Here is a 25729-nt window from a genome sequence, read left to right on the forward strand (position 1 = left end):
AGTGAGTTTCAGGCCTTAGTGCCTTATCTACCTTACACTAAGTATTTTCACGACAGGGTGGTTATATGTACGCAACCTAGGGTGGTTATATGTACGCAACCTAAGGTGGTATCTCATTTCTATCTTAACGAGTCCATCGTCCTGCCAACATCCTTTCCCAGGCTCCATTCAAAGCAAGGCAAACACCTACACACTTTGGCCTTAGTCTTCTATCTGGAGCGGACAGAAGCCCATTGACAGTCCACCCAACCTTTTGTTTCTTTTGATCAGAACAAGTTGGGTATCGCTGTCGCCTAGCAGACACTCTTGATTTGGCTCACTCTCATTCTGTTATGCCCAGGTGGGACTGCGTCTTGGGGGCCATGTCATGGCTCACTCTGGCCCACTCGGTGGCCCACTTGTGAACAGTCCCCATGGAGGATATCTGCAGGGATGCAACATGGAGTTCCATCCAATCATTCACATCTGTATAGGGATGGCTGATATGATGGTAGGTTCGGAACTTATTTGAGGTATAGATCCCAACTTTGTTCCCACCTAGGGCCCATTCTTTCTTTTTCAGGCTGCCCCTCCCACTTGTTACCAACAAATAATTTTTTGTTGTGCCTGTTGGCACTTATTTTGGTGTTTTGTTGGTCCCCTTTTATGTTAGGGAGCAACCTGTAGCAAGGGATTCACCCATGTGTGAGGACTGCCATCCTGCTTGTTCTCTGAGCAAGCAGAGTTGCTTACCTGTAACAGGTGTTCTCCGAGGACAGTAGGATATCAGTCCTCACAAACTGCCTGTCGCCCAGCAGAGTTGGATTTCCACTACATCTGTTTTCTTATTATTTTTATTTTATTACTCTTAATTCTTTAATATAAGACTGGGGACCCTGCGGGGCTGTGTTATATTGCATGCATGAGCATGCTTACTGAAGTGGTCAAAGTTCTAGAAAGTTTGACATAAGTTTTTCATGCTGAGTACCATCCGATGATGTCCCCTCTGTGTGAGGACTGATATCCTACTGTCCTCTGAGAACACCTGTTACAGGTAAGCAACTCTGCTTTCTTCAGTAACCAAAATACTGCACTCATTCAATATGGATTAAAACAGATTTAGCACATGCAAATTCATATATCTTAAACTCCATATTTTAACAATATTCATCCTCAAAAAGATTACTCATTTATACATCTCTCATAAATATTAATTTTAACAATATTCTCAAATGTACAATATCCTCAACTCCTGCCCCATCCATAAAATTACTAGTTATATAAAATCAATTTCCTAAGTTACAGATAAATCCTCTTCTTGTGCCTGCCTATTCCTTATCCACCTATATTTTGTCTCAGACATGAGCAATAACTCATTATCCATTATTCTATAAAACCCAATGAGGAATGGCCTCACACCCCAAAATAATAAAACGCACTAGCTTAGATAGGGTCAGTGCATTAAACTTTTACTGGATATGAATACTGTGTAATGTTTCAGAATTCCAAATGGCTAGTAGTACCACCCTTCCTATATCATTTTGTTTTTCCTGCAATTATTTTTATTTTTGTTTTTTAATGTTCAGGCAAGTATATATATTTTCCATTTATAAAGATATTCATGTACCTCAAAGGAACTTACGATCAGCCAACAAAGATTTGTTAACAGTACCTACAATCAGATCGGCAAAACTCTGTCAAGTTCTTGAAAGAGCAATATCGATAGCAGGTCCAAAATTATGGAACTCTTTGCCAGAAGAAATTAGACTGCAAACAGATATCAAGAAATTTAAGGCAGACCTTAAAACATGGCTGTTTAAATGTGCCTACTCAGAATCATGACAGCAGAACAAAGGCATTACTGTAGTTCATTTTATTTTGTTTTTACTGTATTTTAGCTTCTGTCTTAATTAATTTAAAGTCTATTTTAGTATCTATGCTTTGCTGACTTAAGTTTTATAGTATGTTTATGTACTGTACTTTCTTACTTTAATTTATTGTTCACCGTTATGATGGTGTTACTGAAATGACAGTATAAAAAATAAATAAACCTTAAACCTTTAAACCTTATCTTAGTATTATATGTTTCTATTCTTATTTCTGATTTAAAAATGTATTATAGTACTGTTTTTATAAAATGTTGATTACTAGAAGCATGGGTCTTTAAGTTATATAGTATGTTAATGTTGTGCAATTACACTTTAGTTTTATTATTGCCTGTCATTCAAATTTTTCTGCTTCTTGAGGACTTATTGTGGTAAGATGTGCAAGTAATAAAACATTGCATTGCATTATAATTTCTCCCCAGGGCAAGCAGGATGGTAGTCCTCATATATGGGTGACATCAGATTGAGCCCTGTCAAGGAATACTTTTGTCAATACTTTTGTCCCCCTTCAGTCTCTTTTTTTTTTTTTTTTCCACGCAGCAAGTTGCCTCGTGGTTAGGAGCTCTGTGAGAAATTCCTCACGGAAATATTTGAAGTTTACCTTCTTAAAATCACCCTCACCGGGGTCCCTGATTGCGCTCCATTCCCTCCAACACTCGGTAAGTGTTTTCCCATGCTTTGCGGTTGGTTCCCGGTGGCTTACCTTTCAGTGCCCAAATGTCACCGACCGTGCGCCTGCCATTTTTTTCGGCATGGCGACCGGGTTTAGGAAATGCCCCGAGTGTCTGAGGACCTTGTCCATAACAGACCTGCATAATGTTTGTGTTTTGTGCTTAGGTCCCTCGCACGACATACGTCGATGCCCCAGTTGCTCTCAGATGACCCCCAAAGGCCGGCACGCTCGACTGGACAAGATGGAGCATTTGTTTGCGTTGAAATACTCTGCTCCATCGATTCCAGCTCAAGTGGCTCCGACCGGAGAGGGTCCTTCGACCTCTGAGACGCCCTGCCAGGATCATCGTGGTGCGGGTGACCGTCCGTCACCAACACCCTCGAAGGCATCAGCGTCATCGTCCTCTGTGCCGGAGAGGGACCGGACCAAGCACCGAGGAAAACATAGTCACCGGCACAGACGTGCATCTCTGCCCGGTGCCGGCACAGATACTGCAGTGGCATCGATTCCCACCGAGCCACCTGGGGAGAGGAGCCCCCATACTCCTCTGGACCTGGGACCTCGAAGCATTCCTACAGATATCAGTGCTGGGTACTGAGCCTCCACAGATCGCTGTGGAGCGTCCAGTAACACCTAGCCTGCCTCCTACGCCAGGCGCAGTGCTATCAATGCCAGCCTTCAGGGAGGAATTGGACAGACTGGTCCAAGAGGCAGTGCTCAGTGCCCTCCGAGGCTTTGTCATCACCGGCACCGGCCCCCTTACCGGCATCGGAACTGGTGCTCTCTATGTTCGCACCGCTACTCGAGCACCTGGACACCCACATTGGCACCCTGCCGACTCAGCCCATACCATTGGACACGCTGGCATCGAGTCTATCATCGAGGCCTCCCCAGGTCCCGATTCCAATACCGGGTTCCTCAGAGGATGAAGAAGGGATTTCTGGCCCAATCCCGGCATAGGATCCACCGATGCTGGAGCCCGTTCCAGGGCCATCGGGACTGTCTGTGCCTACTCACACCTCATCTGCTTCGATGCCCTCTATACCGGCGCCGCCTCCCTGAATGCCTTCTCGCCCTCTAGGCTCTGGCATCCTTCCTTCCTCAGAAACACCGGCAGGTGAGGAAGAAACTCCCTACGATCCTTGGGAGGAGGCATCGTCTGTTCTGGATCTGTTGGAAATCTGCTAAGGAGTAGCAATCTGATGTAAAGCTGTTAAGAAAGCTGGGCATTAGATGGGAGGAGCAATCTGAATGAATGGCTCCTAAGAAGGAGGAGTCAGCTATCTTGTAGTGTCTCAGATTCTGTATATTCCGCTATGTTGTGAGTAGCAATCTGTTAGGGTTCTCCGTGAGGAGTTAGCAGTCTGTTATGAATCTGAGATAGTAGTGGTGAATCCCTGGGCCGGTGGCAGATGACCACGCCCCCGGTAGAATACCCTGAGAGGGACCACTGGCTAGGCTTGAGTATGGCGACACACACATTAGTTCTTTTATTAAACAGGTTTTTGGAAACCACCAGAGATGGCAGTAGTGAGCTGATATGCCCGGCAGGGCTGTAGTCCCTCAGGCACTGGAACCGCGATCCAGGATGGCTGAGCTGTTGAGAAACTGTAGAAAGTGAGTAGGTAGAGTAGACAAGGTTCATGAACAGAACTAGATGATAAAACTCATATAAGGTCTCAATGAAGCTCAGGAGCTGGAAAGGTTTAGGCCCTCGAGGAGCGAGTGCCTGGTTCCAGGGAAAGCTCTGAGAAAGCGATGATAACTCACAGTTGTTTGTTGCAGCGATAGCTTCCAGGCAGTAGAGAATCTTCAGAGTGTCCAGGAACATGGGCCCTCGAGGAGCGAGTACCGGTTCCTATCTGTAATCTGAAAGTAAAAAAAGAGCGAGGCCCCCGAGGAGCGGATACCTCTGGTAAGTCCGAAGAGGCAGAGTAGCTTGGGAGTAAAGCCGAAGCAATCCCCTTGCTAACTCGATTAGATAGTGATTTAGAGACCTTTAAATATTGGAAGCGGATGACATCATCTCAGGGGGATGCCCCTGAGGTTCGCGCCCTTGTTGGTACTTCAATCAGAGCGGGCGCCCTAGGTCATCAGGCAACATGGCAGATCTGCAACATCGAGCCGGTCCGGGGATGCCAGAGGGAGATGGCATGGAGAAGCCGTGGCAGCCAGCCGTCCATCAGACCCGGAGGGAGTCGCCACAGAGGTAAAGAGGGTGGAGTGAGGGCGTCGAGCAGCGACGGACGCAACATCGTCGGACCCACAAGCTTCCAATGAGTTGCGCTCAGAGCCTTCACCCCCAGAAGAAAGGCATCGATCTCCTCCTGAAGACCTCTCCTTTGCTAGCTTTGTCAAGGATATGTCTGAAATTATCCCATTTCCACTGGTGACAGAGGAAGACACACACCACAAGATGCTGGAGGCCTTACAATTTGTAGATGCTCCAAAGGTAATGGCAATACCAGTGCATGAGGTTCTTCTTGATCTTTTGCATTTATTTATTTATTTAAAGTCTTTTCTATACAGTTACTAAGTTAAATACCATTGCAATGGTTTACATGTAGGCACATAAGTAAGTTTGGAGTAAGCGTACTATAGTACATTCTAACAGGTGCCATTAAGTTTTCGGTTACACTAAATCATAAAAATACATACAAATGTTTAGTGATGTAGGTTCTTGCCAGGTGTACCTAGAAGGAACTTTTACAAGTAAAAAAAAATCACATTTACTGTTATATTACATTCATTGTGCACTCAATTTGTTAAAATATTGCAATGCACATTTATGAGAATAGTGCTGTGTGCCGGTGCTCTTCTGTTTATTCCAGTGTATTTTCTATTCTCTGGTCTCTTTATAACTGGCTTGTTTAAAAAGCCATGTCTTTAGACTTCTCTTGAATGTTTTGGGGTCTTTCTGTAATCTGATCTCCAAAGGCATTGTGTTCCAGAGTGTGGGTCCTGCTAAAGACAATGCCCTTTTTCTTACCTGGGTTAGTCTCAATGTCTTGACTGAGGGAATGGTTAAGAGAGCTTTGTTTGCTAAACGAAGGTTCCTGTGTGGTATGTGTACCTGTAGTGCAGTGTTTAGCCAGTCCGCTTTTTCATCAAGTATTAGTTTATGTATGGTGCATAATGCTTTGTATTTTATTCTTTGTTCTATGGGTAGCCAGTGAAGTTCGGCCAGAGTTTGTTATATGGTCTCTTCTTCTTTTTCCAGTTAGTATTCTCGCTGCTGTGTTTTGTAGAATTTGAAGTGGTCTTGTTGTTATATTTGGGAGTCCTAGAAAAACTGCATTACAGTAATCGGTACTGGCAAAAACTAGTGCCTGAAGCACTGTTCTGAAATCTGCAGGAGTTAGGAACGGTTTTACGTTTTCTGAGGATCATGATTTTAGCATAGCCTTCTTTTACTTTTAGCAATATGTGTTTTAGATTAATTTCAGGGTCCATCACCTGTGGGACCATCCAGGAACTGTGCCTCCAGTCAGTAGAAAGACATTTGCTACATACCTGTTCCAGCAAGCCCCAGGTTTTCATAAAAGCCAATTTGCCCCATCATTCTGTAGTGGTGGAATCAGTCCAAAAGAAGGCTAAGAGATCCCGTCCACACTCCTCTGCTGCTCCTGGTAAGGAACAGAAGTCACTTGTTGCGGGACCGGGCTGTGCCCCGGTCCCTCCACCCACCTTGGGGCCGGCCCGCGCGAGTCCGTCTTGCCGACATGACTCAAGCCATGTCGGCATACATCCGGGAGAACCTGGATCGGGGGTTCATCCGACAGTCTATGTCTCCAGCCGGGGCAGGTTTCTTCGTGGCGAAGAAAGACCGGTCCCTCCGACCCTGCATAGATTACCGGGGCTTGAACAGTATTACCCGGCGGGATCAGTATCCTCTGCCCTTGATCCCGGAACTCTTGGACCGACTGCAGGGGGCCAAGATATTTACCAAACTAGACCTTCGCGGAGCATATAACCTAGTGAGAATTCAGCCGGGAGATGAGTGGAAGACCGCATTTAACACAAGGGACGGACACTATGAATACCAGGTCATGCCCTTCGGTCTCTGCAACGCCCCAGCAGTGTTTCAGCCTCATGAATGAGGTTCTACGAGAGATGTTACACACCTCAGTAATTGTGTACTTAGATGACGTGCTCATCTACTCCAAGGTTCTACAGACACACCGCCAGGACTTTCGTCGGGTGTTACAGAAGTTACGTGATAATCGGCTTTACGCAAAGTTCGAGAAATGTTTATTCGAACAGGAATAGTTACCCTTTCTAGGGTATATTGTGTCCTCTACGGGGTTCCATTTGGACCCAGAGAAGGTCGCTGCCATCAAAGATTGGCCTCAACCGGTGGGGGTGAAGGCGCTGCAGAGGTTCCTCGGGTTCGCCAACTTCTACTGGCAATTTATCCCACATTACTCCCAGATGGTGGCACCCTTGATGGCCCTTACCAAGAAGGGATCAGAAGCAAGGAACTGGTCAGCGGCAGCCATACAGGCCTTCCAGAAACTGAAGGAGGCATTTCTCCAGGATACATGCCTGCGGCACCCCGATCCCCAACGACAGTTCGTCGTGGAAGTGGACGCCTCCGACATTGCTGTCGGGGCCGTTCTAAGTCAAGTGTCTCCAGGGGGGAAGCTCCTGCCTTGTTCCTACTTCTCCCGGAAGTTCTCGCCGGCAGAAAAGAACTACGGAATAGGGGATAAAGAATTACTAGCCATTAAATTGGCATTCGAAGAGTGGCGCCAATGGTTGGAGGGGGCCCAACAGCCGGTGATTGTATAGACAGACCATAAAAACCTGGAGTACTTGTGCCGTGCCCAGTGCCTCAATCCCCAGCAGGCTAGGTGGTCGCTCTTTTTCAGCCACTTCGATTTTCTCCTCTGCTACCGGCCGGCCGATAAGAATGTTTGGGCGGACGCTCTCTCCCGTACAGCTGAAATGGAGGATGTGCCAGACCCACCTCGGTACATCCTTGATCCAGCCAAAGTGCTCCTCGCGGCCTCCAACCCGGTCCTGACGGGGAGGACTGTGGTACCTCTCAGACTGCGGAAGAAGGTTCTTTCCTGGGCACACGACTCTCTCTAACAGCCGGCCATCTGGGAGTAACCAGGACCCAGGAATTACTCTCTGAGTATTATTGGTGGCCCCAATTTAAGAGGGATGTTCGCCTCTACGTTAACTCTTGCCCGACCTGCGCCCGACAGAAGACTCCTGTCGGCCGCCCCTGGGGCCTTTTTCAGCCTCTGCCGGTCCCCGCATAACCATGGACCCACTTATCTACTGACTTTATTGTAGATCTGCCTGCTTCAAAGGGGAAGACGGTGATTTGGGTTGTCATAGATAGATTCTCTAAGATGGCCCACTTTGTGCCTCTCTCCAAACTGCCCTCAGCGCCTGAACTGGCAAATTTGTTTACACGACATATCTTTTGCCTTCATGGGCTCCCCTTACACATCGCCTCGGATAGGGGTTCTCAGTTTACGGCGAAGTATTGGCGAGCACTGTGTGAGAAGCTCGGGGTCCAGCTTGACTTCACCACCGCCTTCCATCCCCAAGCTAACGGTCAAGTAGAACGGGTAAACCGGACCTTGAAGACGTTTCTTCGTTCCTTCGTGGGAGACCTGCAAGATGACTGGGTGGCTCTGCTTCCGTGGGCAGAATTCTCTTATCACCACAAGCACTCTTCCACCGGCAAGTCCCCCTTCTACACGGTTTACGGCAGACGTCTGCGGCCCCCTTTACCAGTACCAGTAGATGTGCCGTCTCCAACCGTACAAACCACCGCCCGACTGTTACGCCAGATCTGGCAATCCACCCGGGAGAGACTCCAGCGTGCAGTGGTTATTATGAAGAAAGTGGCCGATCGTTTGCGATGACCAGCCCCAGTGTTCCTTCCTGGAGAGAAGGTGTGGCTGAGTACTAAATACCTTCGCTTACGGCTTCCTTCGTGAGGTTGGCTCCTAAGTACATTGGCCCCTTCGCGGTTAAGGACAGGATTGGGGCAGTCTCCTATCGCCTTCATCTTCCACACATGCTCAGGATCCGCAACGTCTTCCATGTTTCCTTGTTGAAACCCTTGGTCCTCTCTCCGTATCACAAGAATTCGCCCACACCTGCCACGCCTGAGGCACAGGAGGATGCCATCTATCAGGTTAAAGATGTGCTTGATGTACGGTTTCATCACAGGCATTGAGAGTACCTTCTTTCTTGGGAGGGTTATGGTCCCGAAGAGAATTCCTGGGAGCCCGCCGTCAACATCCTGGACAAAGGCCTCCTCCGTCAGTTCCATCTGGATTACCCAGGCAAACCCAGGCCCCCAGGAAGGGGGCGTAGGAGGGGGGTACTGTTGCGGGACCGGGCCGTGTCCCGGTCCCTCCACCCACCTTGGGGCCGGCCCGGCCCGCTCGAGTCCGTCTTCGGCCTCCCAGGCCCGTTCTGCAGCCTGCCGCGGCATCCCCATCGTGAGGGAGACTCCGCCGATTCCCCGTCGCTGGCCCCGCCCCCTAGGCGTGTGCGCACGCAGGGGCTCTTCTCTTAAAGGGGCCAGCGCGGGAAACTAAGGACAGCCCTAGGATGACGTCAGACGCTGCAGGGTATATTACCCTGCAGCTGGGATGGGATCCTCGCCTTGCAACGAGGCTCCTGGTTACCTGACTGCTAGTTGCTGCGTTCCTTGGATTACACTTTGTCTTCGACCCGGCTTGTCTCCTGACTTGTCCTCCGTCTTGTCCCTTGGTTCTGGTATCTGCTTCTGACCTCTGGTTTTGACCCGGCTTCGTCCATGACTTTGTCTTCAGCTTCAGTCCCTGGCTTGACTTCCTCTGCATACCAATTATACATGACCCAATATAACAAATCTCTGGAAACAAGTCCAGGAATTTGCTGACACGTTACCTCAACAACATCAAGAAACCTTAAGTTCCATCCTACAAAAGGGTTTGAAAGCAGGTAAACATGAGGTGAGAGCTGCTTACGACTTTTTTGAAACAGCTTCCAGAGTCTGCAGCGGGTATCAGTGCTAGATGCTGAGCTTGGCTTAAGGCTTCAGACCTATGCCTGGAAGTGCAGGACAAGCTTGCAGATCTACCATGCACAGGAAAAAACCTGTTTGGAGACAAAATTCAAGACACAATGGCCCAGTTAAAGGACCACCATGAAACCCTGCATCAGCTGTCCACTTGGCACTTCAGAGGTACCCTCCATAACCCACAGGGCCATATGTAGGGACACCAGGAAACAATTTTATAGACCACATAGGTACTATCCTCCCACGTCCAGGGCACGACCTGCTCGGGCCCTTCAGAGAGGACATGCACGGCAAACAAGAACTCCTAGAGCGCAACCAGCTCCACAAGCTGGTCCTGCGACTGGATTTTGACTCCTTTCCAGAGAGCAGCAGCCGCCTTCCCCTGAACCCACAACTCAGTTTACCGGTAGGAGGCTGTTTCTGCCACTTTGTAACCTGGTGGCAACCGATTACAACGGACCAATGGGTACTGTCTATCATAACCCACTGTTTCCGCACTCCCCACCCAGTCCAGCGTGGAGCCGGGACAATCACATAACCCTTCTCTAATCAGAATTCTCGACCCTTCTGTATGCCAGGGCCATAGAACCGGTTCCCTTCATTCATCAAGGGATAAGGTTCTACTCCCGCTATTTCCTAATCCCAAAAAAGACCGGAGGCCTCCGCCCTATTCTGGACCTCCGTTCCTTAAACATCTTTCTTCACAAAGAACGATTCAGAATGGTGTCCCTTGGCACCTTACTCCCCCTACTACAACAAAGGGATTGGCTCTGCTCTCTGGACCTTCAGGACGCTTACGCCCATATAGCCATCTTCCCCTCATCACAAATATCTGCGATTTTGTAGTGGGTCACGGGCACTACCAATACAGGGTACTGCCATTCAGCCTAGCCTCAGCGCCCAGAGTATTCACAAAGTGTGTGGCAGTTGTGGCTGCACACTTACGCCGCAAGAGCATCCATGTCTTTCCATATCTCAACGACTGGCTCATAAAAAGCCCATCCAGGCAAGGAGCTCTCGACTCACTCGATCTCACTATCCACTTTCTGCACTCATTGAGGTTTCTGATAAATTATCCGAAATCCCACTTGATACCGTCTCACCATCTCTCCTTTGTAGGAGCAGAACTTGACACCGAAGTGGCCAAAGGGTTCTTACCCGTCTGCGCAACCACGCTGTCCAACCTTGCAAGCTTTATCCGCAGTCGAAAAACAGCCTTGGCTTGCCAATTGCTCACATTACTAGGCCACATGGCATCAACAGTCCATGTTACTCCATGAGACTGACTCAATGGACTCTAAAAACTCAGTGGCACCAAGCCACTCAGCCACTTTCGTCTCTTGTACACGTAACCAGCCGGCTTCATCTGTCCCTTGCTTGGTGGACATACAAAGCCAAACTACAAACAGGTCTTCCCTTCAAGCAACTGGCTCCTCAAGTGACCTTAACCACGGACTCCTCCAACCTCTGTTGGGGAGCCCATGTTGAAGGCCTTCAAACACAAGGGACTTGGACAAAGGCAGAAGCGACCTATCAAATCAACTTTCTGGAGCTTCGAGCGATGCAGTATTCCCTTTATGCATTCAGGGACTACCTCTCGAACAAGGTAGTCTTGATTCAAACAGACAACCAAGTAGCAATGAGGTACCGGAACAAGCAGGGGGGCACGGGCTCTTATCTGCTCTGCCAAGAAGTGGTGCAGATTTGGGCATGAGCCCTGTCGCACTCAATTCTTCTGTGAGCCACCTACCTGGCAGGCACACAGAATGCAGTGGCGGACCACCTCAGCTGAAGTTTCCAGTCCCACGCGTGGTCTCTGGATCTCTCTGTTGCGGGAAGAATCTTCCACCAGTGGGGTCAACCAGATATCGACCTCTTTGCGCCCAGCCAGAACCGCAAAGTGGACCGATTCTGCTCTCTACATGGACCAAAGAGTACCAACAATGGATGCCTTCGCCCATCCCTGGAACACAGGCCTGCTATATGCATACCTTCCGATTCCGCTAATAAGCAAGACTCTCGTGAAGCTACAACAGGACCGAGGCTTAATGATACTCATAGCCCTGTATTGGCCATGCCAAATCTGGTTTCCCATACTTCTCGACCTCTCTGTCCAGGAACCCATTCGCCTGGGCACAGCGCCCAACTTCATAACACAGAATCACAGCAAGTTGTGCCACCTGAACCTCCAAATCCTATCCCTGACAGCCTGGATGTTGAAAGGTTGATATTACAGCCCCTCAACCTTTCTATTAGCGTCTCTCAAGTCCTCATAGCTTCATGAAAGCCTTCCACGTGGAAGTCTTACCGCTGTAAATGGAAGAGGTTTACTGTGTGGAACACACAAAAGGATCTTAACCCCTTTTCTTGCCCCCAGCACTCTTGGATTATCTCTGGCACCTCTCGGAATCTGGCCTACAGACTTCCTCGAAACGACTACACCTCAGTGCCATCTCTGCTTACCATCGAGGAGTAGGGGATACCCCGATAACGGCTCAACCCCTGGTGAGTCGATTCATGAGAGGCTTAATACATCTTAAGCTGCCTCTACGACCACCGGTTGTGGCATGGGACCTCAATGTGGTACTTGCACGGTTCATGCATCCTCCTTTTGAGCCACTGCACTCCTGAGAACTCTGATATCTTACATGGAAAGTAATTTTCCTAGTAGCAATCACATCTGCTCGCAGGGTAAATGAGTTACAGGCCCTTGTTGACCTACTCACCTTACACAAGGTTCCTCCATGACCGGTTGGTTCTCCGAACTCACCCTAAATTCCTTCCTAAGGTGGTAACCGATTTCCACTTAAATCGGTCCATAGTCTTGCCCACTTTCTTTCCAAGGCCTCATGCTCATCCAGGTAAGCGAGCTCTACAGACCTTGGACTTTAAGCGTATTCTGGCATTTTATTTAGACAGCACTACGGCCCACAGAAAGTCCACCCAACTCTTTGTTTCTTTTGACAAAAACAAACTTGGATTTGCGGTGGGCAAGCAAACTCTCTCCAACTGGTTGGCAGACTGCATTGAATTCTGCTACCAACAAGCAGGCCTTCCACTTCAGGGACGAGTGAAGGCGCACTCAGTCAGGGCCGTGGCAACGTCAGCACACTACCGTTCAGTACCGATTGCTGACATCTGCAGGGCTGCAACATGCAGCTCTCTCCACACCTTCGCAGCCCATTACTGTCTTGACAAGGCTGGGCGACAAGACTCCGTCTTTGGCCAGTAGGTCCTACGGAACATATTCCCAGTGTAAAAACCCAACTCGTCCTACCTTGACACGCTGTGAATTTCAGGCTGCCTCATCATTGCCAATAGCACCCCAGTTGTTGTGTCTGTTGCATATATTGTGTGCAGGTTGGCCTGCTTCGTATGAGTCAGCCTGTAGCTTGCTATTCACCCATATGTGAGGACTATCATCCTGCTTGTCCTGGGAGAAAGAGTTGCTTACCCGTAACAGGTGTTCTCTCAGGACAGCAGGATGTTAGTCCTCACGAAACCCACCCGCCACTCCGCGGAGTTGGGTTCGATAGCATTTTGTTTTATTTTTCGCTCATACTTTTTTTGCTACAAATGAGACTGAAGGGGGGACCCTGTGTGGCCACAGGGTTACTGGCATGCTGGGCATGCTCAGTGTGCCAGTCAAAGTTTCTAGAAACTTTGACAAAAGTGTTTCGTGAGGGCTCCATCTGATGATGTCACCCATATGTGAGGGCTAACATCCTGCTGTCCTGGGAGAACACCTGTTACAGGTAAGCAAGTATGCTTTCTGTGGGCACAATTATATTGCGAAGTAGCCTAAAGTACCTTTCTATAAGTGTTGTACGGCATGACTCTATTAGAGCTCAACTTTTTAAAGAAATTAAAGAAATTTGACATTTTAAAAAAAAACTATATACTTGAGCAATCCAAGATGATGTTTTAAAACACTCTTAATTTTTTTTTTAACACATTTAAAAATTATAGAGTTGATGGAGAGTTGGTTGAAGAAATGACTCATGAAATGTCTCTAGATGAGTGGAAGTCTCTTCAGGAGCAAGTTCGCCCTAAACCAGAGTTTAACATCCGTAAACCAGATTCCTCTGTCCTTTCTAAAGCTGTGGTAATTCACAAGTCAAAGTATAAAAATGAAGTAAGTATCATTGAGAGATGGAATTCTGCTTTCTAAATTCTAATTTTTTAAAGATGAACAGTGTGCAGAGTCTTATGTCATAAGAAATATCATGCAGGGTCAGACCAAGGGCCATTCAGCCTAGCATCCTGAATCCAGTAGTGGCCAGTTTGCATCGCAAGTACCTAACACATCCTATAAAGTTGATCTATTTCCTGTTGCTTTCTCCTAGGGATAGCAATAAGAACATAAGAAATTGCCATACTGGGTCAGACCAAAGGTCCATCAAGCCAGCATCCTGTTTCCAACAGTGGCCAATCCAGGCTACAAGTACCTGGCAAGTACCAAACTAGATCCCAAACTACTGATGCCAGTAATAGCAGTGGCTATTCTGTAAGACAACTTGATTAATAGTAGTTAATGGACTTCTTCAGGAACTTATCCAGATCTTTTTTTAAACCCAGCTACACGAACTGCACTAACCACATCCTCTGGCAACAAATTCCAGAGCTTAATTGTGCGTCGAGCTAACCTCATGGAGTGCCCCCTAGTTGTCCTATTATCTGAAAGAATAAATAACAGATTCACATTTACCTGTTATATACCTCTCATGATTTTAAAGACCTCTATCATATCCCCCCCTCAGCCGTCTCTTCTCCAAGCTGAACAGCCCTAACCTCTTTAGCCATTCCTCATTGGGGAGCTGTTCCATCCATCTACTGGCTCACCTTTATCCACATGTTTATTAACACCTTAAAAAAAATGATGCATATTTGTGAGCCAAGACTTGCCTTGAGTAAATCCATGCTGACTGTGTTCCATTAAACCAGAGCTTTCCAAACTTTTCATGTGACAAAAGTGAACAGTGCGTTTGCGTTGAATTGATAGGCATGGACTTTCGTGCTTAATAGGCTCATGGACTTGCGATTGATAGGCTCATGGACTTACAATTGTCACAGACCTCACTAATCCCGCTACAACCCCTCTTTACGAGGACAATCCAAGTAACAGATGTCAGGAACTAGCAGCGTTCTTCAAGAATAAAATTGACAACATCCTCACTCGCTTACCCACCAAGCCCTCCCCTGCATCGCCGCCATGCTTTGACAACAAGAGCAAACTCAGAAACTTCGACCCCATAACAAATGCCGAAATTGAAACCATTCTAAAGAAGATGAAACCAGCATCCCACTTCCTAGACACCATTCCCTCAAAAACTCTCCTCGCTATCCCATCCACTATTGTAAAACTCATTGCTGAACTCATCAACTGCTCCATCACACATGGTAGCATCCCAGACCCACTCAAACTTGCTGTAGTAAGACCCCTCCTTAAAAAACCAAACCTTGACCCTTCAGACCTGTCTAACTACAGACCCATTTCCAACCTGCCTTTCATCTCAAAAATTTTGGAAAGAGTCGTTAACAAACAACTCTCCGATTTCCTAGAAGACTACAACATCCTCCACCCCTCACAATTTGGATTCCGTAAAGCCCGCAATACAGAAACCCTACTACTATCAATGACAGATACCATCCTCAAAGGTATGGACCATGGAACCTCATACTTGCTCGCCCTCCTAGATATCTCGGCAGCGATCGAGACAGTCAATCATCAAATCCTATTGACCCGCCTGGCTGAAATAGGCATTGCTGACACCGCACTATCATGGTTCTCCTCTTATCTTAACCACAGAGAATACGTAGTAAAAATGGACAGACACCAATCCTCACACATCCCAATCACACAAGGTGTCCCCCAAGGTTCATCTTTATCTTCAACCCTATTTAATATATACCTCTTACCCCTCTGCCAATTACTATCTGACTTAGGCCTCAAATTTTTCCTTTACGCAGACGATGTGCAGATTCTTATCCCAATCCAAAAATCCATTGAAGAATCCATGCACTTCTGGGAATCTTACCTCACCTCAATAACATCAATGCTATCCAACCTACACCTAGCTCTAAACTCAGCAAAAACAGAACTACTCATCTCCACCCATCTTGACTGCTCTCCATACAATACACCACAGAACACAACTGCTCCACAATACAAATTACAGGCTGTAAGAGACCTGGGCGTCCTTATCGACCATCCACTGAACTTTAAACCTTACATCAAATCCCTCATAAAGGGAGGTTTCTACAAATTAAATGTCCTCAGGAAACTTAAACCTCTGCTCCACACCAACAACTTCCGAACTGTAATCCAGATTACTATGCTTTCAAAACTGGACTACTGTAACGCCCTACTACTCAGCCTCCCTGCTACCACAATCAAGCCACTCCAGATTCTCCAAAACCCCATGGCCAGAATCATAACTAACACCCGCAAAACAGAACACATTACTCCAATTTTAAAAGACCTGCACTGGCTGCCTATCTCCTTCCGCTCACAATACAAAACACTGACCATTATTCACAGCTCATTATACAAACTCAATCACACCTGGCTGGAAGAAATGCCTCGCTTCCGCACTTCCAACCGCCCCACAAGAAGTGCTCATGCAGGTACCCTACACATTCCTTCCCTGAAGGCTGCGCATCTCTCCCTCACCAGAGAAAGGGCCTTCTCCATAGCTAGCACCTACCTCTGGAACTCCCTCCTCCCTCCCTCCGAATAGAGCCGTCACTCAACAAATTCAAAAAAGGAGTCAAAACATGGCTCTTTAAGCAGGCATACCCCGAGTCGATTGCTACGTAGACCTCTCCTAAATGGACCTCTCTAAGACTTTCACTGCCAGCCCTTCCCCGCCGCCCCTCTCCTCATGTGCCCTCATCCCCTCCGCTTTTCCCCTCATTTGTGCCCCTTACCCTCTCCCCCTGAAATTCTCTACACCTTTGTAACCCCTGTTTTATGTATTCAATGATGAAGATTAAGTTGTTTTAGTTTTGTACAAAGTTTTCCTCTTTCTACCTCACCACCCTCCCTATTCAGTTCTCTTGATGTTACTATATAAACATATTGTTGATTTTGCTCTTAATTTGCACCATTTGCTTTAAATATGATATGTTATTCTGTTCATTGTATTTCCTCCTTTTTTCAGTTCTATGTAAGCCGGCATGATGCGCCTTACGAATGTCGGCAAAGAAAAGCCTATAAATAAATAAATAAATAAATGTTGGTGACACACTTTTTAGACAAACATAATTTCACGACACAGTAATTGTCTACTAGCAAACCAGAGGTTAAAGAACAAAACGTATTTTGAAAATGTATGTATGTTTCCTTAAATATATACATACATTTTTGTGGATTACATAATGTTACACCCACACTGACCCCCAGGCAACTCCCATTCATTCTCACACCGCTCCTTCCCCACTCCCCCAGGCATGCACACATTCATTCTCACACACACACAGAGACCCCCAGGCAGGCAGGCACCAACTTATTCTCATACACACACACACCACACACAGGCAGGCACCTATTCTCACACAGACAAACCCCAGGAAGATACCCATTCATTCTCATACACAGATACAGCTTCAGGTAGGCACGCATACATTCACACACATTCACCCCCAGGCAGACTCCTATTCATAAACTTGCACACACTGAAGGCAGACCCTCCTCTCTTTCTTTTGCCAGCAACCTCAGAGCCTCTCTCATTCATCTGCTACGCTGTCACTGCTGCCATGTGGCTATTTGGGGAGGTGCTGATTGCTGCTTCTGGCACTGAAGCCCGTTCTGCTGCCTCCTCTGTGCAGGCCCCTTGGTATTAATTATTTGCGGGATTCCATTTCCTCCATGCTGATCTCGTACATTGAAATTTTTTTTTACCTTTGCTGTCTGATCTTAGTTTTCTAATCGGTTGTAACAGGCTTTTTTTTCCACCTTCCCTTTCTTGTTTTTTTGCCAATTCCTTTTACAGGGTCTTTTTTTTTCTTTTCTCTCAATTTGTCGTCTTCTCTCAAACATACAATCAGGTTCTCATTCTCACAGTGGCCCTATTACCGGGTTTCCTCCTCTTCTTGGGCCACCGCGACGTGGGATATGCTGCGGCCCATTAACGCTGCTCTTCTTCTGTACACAGCAGATGCTGCCCCTCCTTTCTGCCCACGTGGCTCTGGCAACGTTTTTCTTCCGGGGTACGCAAGCAGGAAGGAGGAGGAGTGAACGTGACCCTTTTCGGGCCGTGGTGAGGTAAGCTCCACCACGGCCCCGGCGATCTTCCTGCTGTAGTTCACTCCTTCCGCGGGTCCTGCTGCTATGTGGACTGGGCGACACACCTTCACACTGCAGGCGACGCACTAATGTGTCGCGACACACAGTTTGGAAAGCTCAGCATTTAACCATGTCTTTCTATATGCTTTGTGATTTTGATCTTTAGAATAGTTTCTACTATTTTTCCCAGCATTGAAGTCAGGCTCACTGGTCTATAGTTTCCTGGATCGTCCCTGGAGCCCTTTTTAAATATTGGGGTTACAATGGCCATCCTTCAGTCTTCAGGTACAATGGATGATTTTAATGATAGGTTACTGATTTTAACTAATAGGTCTGAAATTTCATTTTTGAGTTCCTTAAGAAGCCTGGGTGCATACCATCCAGTCCAGGTGATTTGCTACTTTTTAGTTTGTCAATCTGGCCTACTAAACTTCCAGGTTCACAGTAATTTGGTCAGTTCATCTGAATCATCCCCCTTGAAAACCATCTCCGGAACTGGTATCCCTCCAATATCCTAATTTGTAAAATTAGAAGCAAAGAATTCATTTAGTCTTTCTGCAGTGGCCTTATCTTCCCCAAGAGCCCCTTTAACCCCTCGATCATCTAACGGACCAGCCGACTCCCTCATAGGTTTCTTGCTTCGTATATATTTTTTAAAGTTTTTGAGTTTTTGCCTCTCTGGCCAACTTCGTTTCAATTTTTTTCTTAGCCTGCCTTATCAGTGTTTTACATTTAACTTGACAGTTCATATGCTTTTTCTTATTTTCTTCAGATGGCTCCTGCTTCCGATTTTTGAAGGATTTTTTTTTTTGGCTAAAATGGCCTTTCACCTCGCCTTTTAACCATGCCGGCAATCGTTTTGCCTTCCTCCAAACTTTCTTAATGCATGGAATACATCTGGACTGCGCGATTGTATTTTTAAACAATGTCCATGCCTGTTGTACACTTTTAACCTTTGCAGCTGCACCTTTCAGTTTTTTCTAACTATTTTCCTCATTTTATCAAAGTTTCCCTTTTGAAAATTTAGTGTTAGAGCTGTAGATTTACATATTATCTCCCTTCTAGTCATTACTTCAAATTTGATCATGTTATGATCACTATTGCCAAGTGACTCCACCACCGTTACATCTCTCACCAAATCCTGCGTTCAGCTAAGAATTAAATCTAAAATAGCTCCTCTCTCATTGGTTCCTGAGCCAATTGCTCCATGAAGCAGTTGTTTGTTCCATCCAGGAATTTTATGTCTCTAGCACATATTTGCCCAGTCAATATTGGTGTAATTGAAATCTCTCATTATTACTGCACTGCCAAATTGGTTAGCTTCCCTGATTTCTCTTAGCATTTCATATTCTGTATGATCATTTTGTCCAGGTGGACAGTAGTATTCTCCTATCACTATACTCTTATCCAACACACATGGGATTTCTACCCATATAGATTCTACTGAGAATTTAGTCTCTTGTATGATCTTTATCCCGTTGGGACTCTATACCCTCCCAGATATAAAGTGCTACACCCCCACCAAGTTGATCCTCCCTATCATTGCTGTATAATTTGTACCCTGATATAGCACTGACCCATCAGTTATCCTACTTTCAACAGGTTTCTGAGATGCCAATTATGTCTGTCTCGTTCATGCTATACATTCTAACTTTCCCATCTTCTTAGGCTTCTGGCATTGGCATACAGACATTTCCAAGTGTGCTTTTTGTTTCTATTAACAAATTTCTTTTCAGTTGATATGGATAATTTAGAATTCTTTAGCTCAGGTGATTCACTACTTATAGGCAATGGGCTACTTTTGCATTTATTGGAACCTCTGTTGGGATGCCCTAACTTTCCTATTTCATTAGTATCCTTCAAAGATACATTCCTCTGAACCATGCACTGATAAGTTACTTTTGGCTTTCCCCCTTGTTCTAGTTTAAAAGCTGCTCTTTTTCCTTTTTGAAAGCTCCTGCTGCCTGGTTCCATTTTGGTTAAGGTGGAGCCTGTCTTTTCAGAAAAGTCTCCTCCTTCCCCAAAAGGTTGTCTAGTTCTTTACAAAGCTGAATCCCTCTTCCCTGCACCATTGTTTCATCCACCCATTGAGACTCTGGAGCTCTACCAGCCTCTGGGGACCTGCACGTGGAACAGGGAGCATTTCAGAGAATGCCACCCTGGAGGTTCTGGATTTCAGCTTTCTACCTAAAATCCTAAATTGGGCTTAAAGAACCTCTCTCCCACATTTTCCTATGTCATTGGTGCCCACATATACCATGACAGCCAGCTCCTCCCCAGCACTGTCTATAATAGGTGACGCATGAGGTCCGCTACCTTTGCACCAGGCGGGCAGGTTATCAGGCAGTCCTCACGTCCACCAGCCACTCAGCTATTTACATTTCTAATAATTGACTCACCAACTATGAAGACTGACCTAAGCCTTCCCTCCTGGGCAGTAGCGAGAGGACAACACATCACCTGGAGAGCAGGTCCTTGCTACAGGATCACTTTCTGGTATACCATACTAATGCTGTCCAACTGTGAGACCTTTTTTTTATTTTTTATTTTTTATTTTTTTTTTATTATTATTGACAATTTTTATTAAATAAACATATTCAACAGAGAGGGTGGTGGATGCCTGGAATGCCCTTCTGGAGGAAGTGGTGAAGACTAAAACTGTGAAGGATTTCAAAGGGGCATGGGATAAACACTGGAACCATAAAGGCTAGAGGATGGGAATGAAGAGTAGAGCTATGGGGGTGGCTTGCTGGAATGTTGGCTACTACCTTGTGATTACTACCCTTACTCAAAAAGCCTTTGCACGGTTAATGCAACCCCAACATTGCTCTCTGCTTCTACAGCAGGGGGAATTGTGGAAAACAGGATTTGGATTCAGACAACAACCAACAAGTACTGAACTTCTTAATCTGGGTAAACAATAAACGTGGGGTGGGGGTAGCTTGCTTATTACGGCGGTTACTATCCTAAACCAATTAAGTCTAATACATCACTTTGAAAGCATATACAGCGTTGCTCTCTGCTTCATCGGTAGGGGGTAATGAGGAAAAAAGGATTTACATTCAGACAACATTCAACAAAGCATCATTTCCTAGCGTGTAGCCAGATGGACTCAGAACGAATGGGTATAGTATGCTCGTGCTAGCAGTTGGAGACGGATCTGACGTCAGCACGGGTATATATACCCTCACAGGAAGCTTAGCAACTCAGTAATTTCCGTCTCCAAAGCAGTTTGGAGAGCCTGCACGCTCGCTGAGCGTGTTTCCAATCTACTTTCTATTTTCTACTTTCTATATTCTTCTTACTAAATTTCTACAGGAACATCGAGCCCCGCACTCCTGCGGTGATACCCTTGGGGTCCCTCCCCCAGTTGAGTTTCCCGGGGTGATTTCCGCGATCCCCCGGAGGTCTAGGCCTCGGTCCGGTGGCCGAATCGCAGCAGGGACTTAGCCCCCGGGCGAGAAGGGCTCAGGCGTGGCGGAAGAGGCGCCTCGGTCCCAGCGTGGACCTTGAGGTAGCGGGTGCATTTCCTCAAGCGCGGCGGTGAAGGTATTTCCCCTCTCCCCCGCAGCCGGAGACCGCCCGGGTTCCAACCGGGAAGCGCCGAGGATCAGGTACGGCGTACATCTCTTACTTTTTGGTCTCCGAGGAACGAGGATCGGCGGCGTTGCCTGCATGTGGCACGCCGTGGAGGTCGCCATTTTGTCTGCCTTGTTCAGGTATTGAGCGCCCATGATAGGCGCCTGTCTATGCTTAAGCGCATATTGGATATCCTTGAGTGTATATTGCTGACCGCATACTACTGAGCACATATTGTATATCATTGTGCGTATATTGCTGACTGCAGACTAATGAGCGCACATTGGATAGCATTGAATGTATGTTGCTAATCGCATACTAATGAGCACATATTGGTTATCATTGAGAGTATATTGCTGCCGCATATTATTGAGCGCCTGTTGTATTAAGCGTATATTGCTGCCGCATATTATTGAGCGCCTGTTGTATTGAGCGCATATTGCTGCCGCATATTATTGAGCGCCTGTTGTATTGAGCGTATATTGCTGCCGCATATTATTGAGCGCATATTATATTAAGCGCATCTTTTTCAATGGAACAGAACGCCTCAGCGTCTTCAGCGGCGGCGCCTCCTGGTTCAGGCATTAAAGCCCTCGGCCTCTGCTCCGCATGCCAGCTTCGAGCCACGCATAGCGAGGAGCCAGACTCCCTTTGTGCCCAATGTCTCCGGCGGCGGCGCCGCCTGATTCCGGCGTGAAAGCTCTCTGCCTCTGCTCAGCATGCTAGCTCAGAGCCACGCACAGCGAGGAGCCAGACTCCCTTTGTGCCCAATGTGAGGAGGCAGTGGGAGCTTCGGGCCAGGACCACTCTCAACCACGGTTTGCTGACAGTTCCCCTGGGGCCACCCCAGATCTAGCGGGCAGTCTCGACCAACCTGGGATCCCGGGGGACCTGGTACCCCGACGGCTAGAGACCGCTTCCATTTCCTGGGTGGATCTCTTTAAGGGGATCCATGCCTTTGTACAGATGCAATCAGCTTCCCATCCAGGCCCTGCTGCTGCTGCGGCCGCTGCGGTTGTTACTCCAGCTGATCCTGCCCCTGGACCTTCGCGCCCTTATCATGGGCACCCGCCTCCGAGCAGTCCGGTTCAGATGGACCCTGATGTCTCGGAGGACGAGTCCGAACTCCCGGAGGAGGGGGAACTTCCCTCAGGGATTGAGCCATATCGAACCATGAGGCGGTTCTTTCCCAAGGAAGATCTCTCCGACCTGGTATCTCAGTGCCTGGCAGAGTTGGATATTTCAGGTCCCAGCACTGCGGCGCCCTCTACGCAGAACCCTCTGCTGGAAGGTCTTCGTCCTCCAGCTCGACATTTTCCCTTCTTGCAAGCAGCACAGCAACTGATAGATTTGGAATGGGCTGCACCAGCAGCCTCATTCAAAGGGGGTCGGGCCCTGACGGGCATGTACCCTCTGGAACCGGCAATCAAGGAGATGCTGGCGTGCCCTCAGGTGGATGCCTTGGTCAGCGCTGTGGTCAAGCGCACTACCATTCCAGTTGAAGGGGGGGGCGGCCCTCAAGGAGGCTCATGACCGACGCCTGGACGCCATCCTGAAACAGACCTTTGAGGTGGCAGCTCTATCTTTGCGGATCGCAACCTGCTGCACAGTGGTGACGCGTTCCTGTTTGTCACAGGTTAGGAACAATGCTCCGGCAACAGACATGGAGTCAGCTCTCTAATTCCTCACGGATGCCGCATCCGACCTAGTCCGTACGACAGCAAAGGGGGTCTCATCCTCCGTAGCTGCCAGGAGGCAGCTCTGGATACGGAACTGGTCAACCGATGCTCCTTCGAAGACACGCCTCACCAGAATGCCCTTTAGGGGTTCTTTCCTGTTCAGCAGCGACCTGGATAAATTGGCCAGCACATGGGGCGCCTCTCCATACCTCGACTGCCAGAAGATCGGTTCAGAAGGAGCCAGCGTGCCTTTCCAAGGCCCTCCAGGGGTAGAAGCTCCCAGCGCTTCACTCCCTATAGGAGTCGCTACCAGGCACCTCGTCCTCAGGCCAGGAACCAGTCCTTTCGGGCCAAGCAGCGCAAGAGGGGAGCCGGCTCGGGTTCAGGTCCCAGCCGCGCCTCACAATGAGAATCAGCCGATCCATCCGGGGAACGGAGCCATAGGGGGCAGGTTAACCCTCTTCTACCCCAGGTGGGTCGAGATTACGTCGGACCAGTGGGTCCTCGCCATCATCCGAGAGGGGTATTATCTGGACTTCCATCATCTCCCTCCGGACAAGTTTGTGGAATCTTCGTGTCCCATACACAAGAAGGCAGCATTGGAAGCTACCCTGGCGAGGCTCCTGTCCTTGAAAGCTATCATCCCAGTACCTGCATGGGAAATAAATTCTGGACACTATTCCATTTATTTCATGGTACCCAAGAAAGAGGGCACTTTCCGGCCCGTACTGGACCTCAAGTCAGTCAATCGATAATTAAGGGTCCCGAGGTTTCGCATGGAAACTCTGCGCTCCGTCAAGACCGCAGTACAGCCAGGAGAATTCCTCACGGCCTTAGACTTATCAAAAGCCTACCTGCATATCCCGATCCATCCGGATCATCAGCGCTACCTAAGCTTCAAGGTTCTGGGACGCCACTTCCAATTCCGGGCTCTGCCCTTCGGGTTAGCCACGGCGCCGCGGACCTTCACCAAGGTGGTTGTAGTGGTAGCAGCGGCGCTCAGACGGGAAGGAATCCTTGTCCATCCCTATCTAGATGATTGGCTGATCAGGGCAAAATCACGAGAGGAGAGCCATCGGGCAACCAACAGAGTAATCGCCCTTCTGGAAAGCCTGGGATGGGTAGTCAACCTCAACAAGAGTTGCCTACAACCTTCCCAATCACTGGAATACCTGGGAGTCCAGTTCAACACCCAGGCAGACAAAGTCAGTCTTACTACCAAGAGAAGGTTAAAACTTCAGACGCGTCTCCGGTCCTTGATGGGAGCCAGCCGGACCATAGCTTGGGATTATCTGCAGGTTCTCGGCCTCATGGCCTCCACCCTGGAAGTGGTACCCTGGGCAAGGGCCCATATGAGACCTCTACAACGCTCCCTGCTCTCTCGCTGGAGCCCCCGCTTCCGGAATTATTCCACGCACCTACCTCTGCCGGCCAGAGTGAGGACCCAGTTACGGTGGTGGTTGCAATCCAACCACACGAGCAGGGGGTCGAAGATGTCCTCCCCCACGTGGACTCTGCTCACCACAGATGCCAGCCTGAGTGGCTGGGCAGCACACTAAGAAGAACTCACCGCACAAGGGCGGTGGAACAGAGAAGAGTCAGGGTGGAACATCAACCGTCTAGAGGCACGAGCAGTCCGGTTAGCCTGCCTGCAATTTGCTCACAGACTGAGGAACAGAGCAGTCAGAGTGATGTCCGACAACGCCACCACAGTGGCATACATCAACCGCCAGGGCGGAACCAGAAGCCAACAGGTATCTCTAGAGATAGCCCCGTTGATGGCTTGGGCAGAGGCAAATCTTCAGGACATCTCCGCCATCCACATTGCCGGGAAGGACAACACCACGGCAGACTTCCTCAGCAGAGAAAGCCTAAATCCGGGGGAATGGCAGCTGTCGCCCACAGCCTTCCAGATGATTGTGGATCACTGGGGGATTCCAGACATGGACTTACTTGCGGACAGGTCCAATGCTCAAGTACCCAGATACTTCAGCCGCAAGCGAGATCCGTTCTCACACGGGATCGACGCCCTGGTTCAGCCATGGCCTCCAGAGATTCTGCTATACGCTTTTCCTCCGTGGCCTCTGCTGGGCGCCCTTATCCACAAGATTCAGAAGCACCGGGGCCTAGTTCTTCTAGTGGCACCAGATTGGCCAAGAAGTCCCTTGTACGCGGACATGAGAAGACTACTGGCAGGGGAGCCCCTTCCCCCTGCCTCCTCTCAGGGACCTGCTTCGTCAAGGTCCCATCCTCCACGAGGATCCGGCTCAATTCTCTCTTACGGTCTGGCCATTGAGAGGGCTAGACTGAAGAAAAGAGGTTACTCGGAGCCTGTGATAGATACACTCCGACGAGCCCGCAAGTTTTCCACATCCCTCACCTACGTAAGGATCTGGAGAATATTTGAAGACTGTTGCGATGCGATACGGCACCAATCCACATGCGACCACAATCCCTATTGTTTTGGATTTCCTGCAAGATGGACTTCAGAAGGGTCTCTCCCTCAGCTCCATCAAGGTTCAGGTGGCTGCGCTGTCTTGCTACGGTCCCAGGAGGGATGTGAAGACCATTGCCACGCATCCAGATGTTTCTCACTTCCTGAAAGGAGTC

At 48.2% G+C, this 25729-nt stretch overlaps 1 protein-coding gene across 1 annotated transcript in view; it reads left to right on the plus strand.

The window, feature by feature from the left end:
- HABP4 (hyaluronan binding protein 4) overlaps positions 1-25729 on the plus strand; it is a 346012-nt gene that overhangs the window by 286939 nt on the left and 33344 nt on the right. Inside the window, exon 6 of the mRNA XM_029617782.1 lies at positions 13544-13709. Coding sequence (XP_029473642.1) covers positions 13544-13709 — 166 coding nt within the window. The remainder of the gene's footprint in view (positions 1-13543; positions 13710-25729) is intronic.

The sequence above is a fragment of the Rhinatrema bivittatum genome, chromosome 1, assembly GCF_901001135.1.
Source record: "Rhinatrema bivittatum chromosome 1, aRhiBiv1.1, whole genome shotgun sequence".
NCBI classification, from domain to species: Eukaryota; Metazoa; Chordata; class Amphibia; order Gymnophiona; family Rhinatrematidae; genus Rhinatrema; species Rhinatrema bivittatum.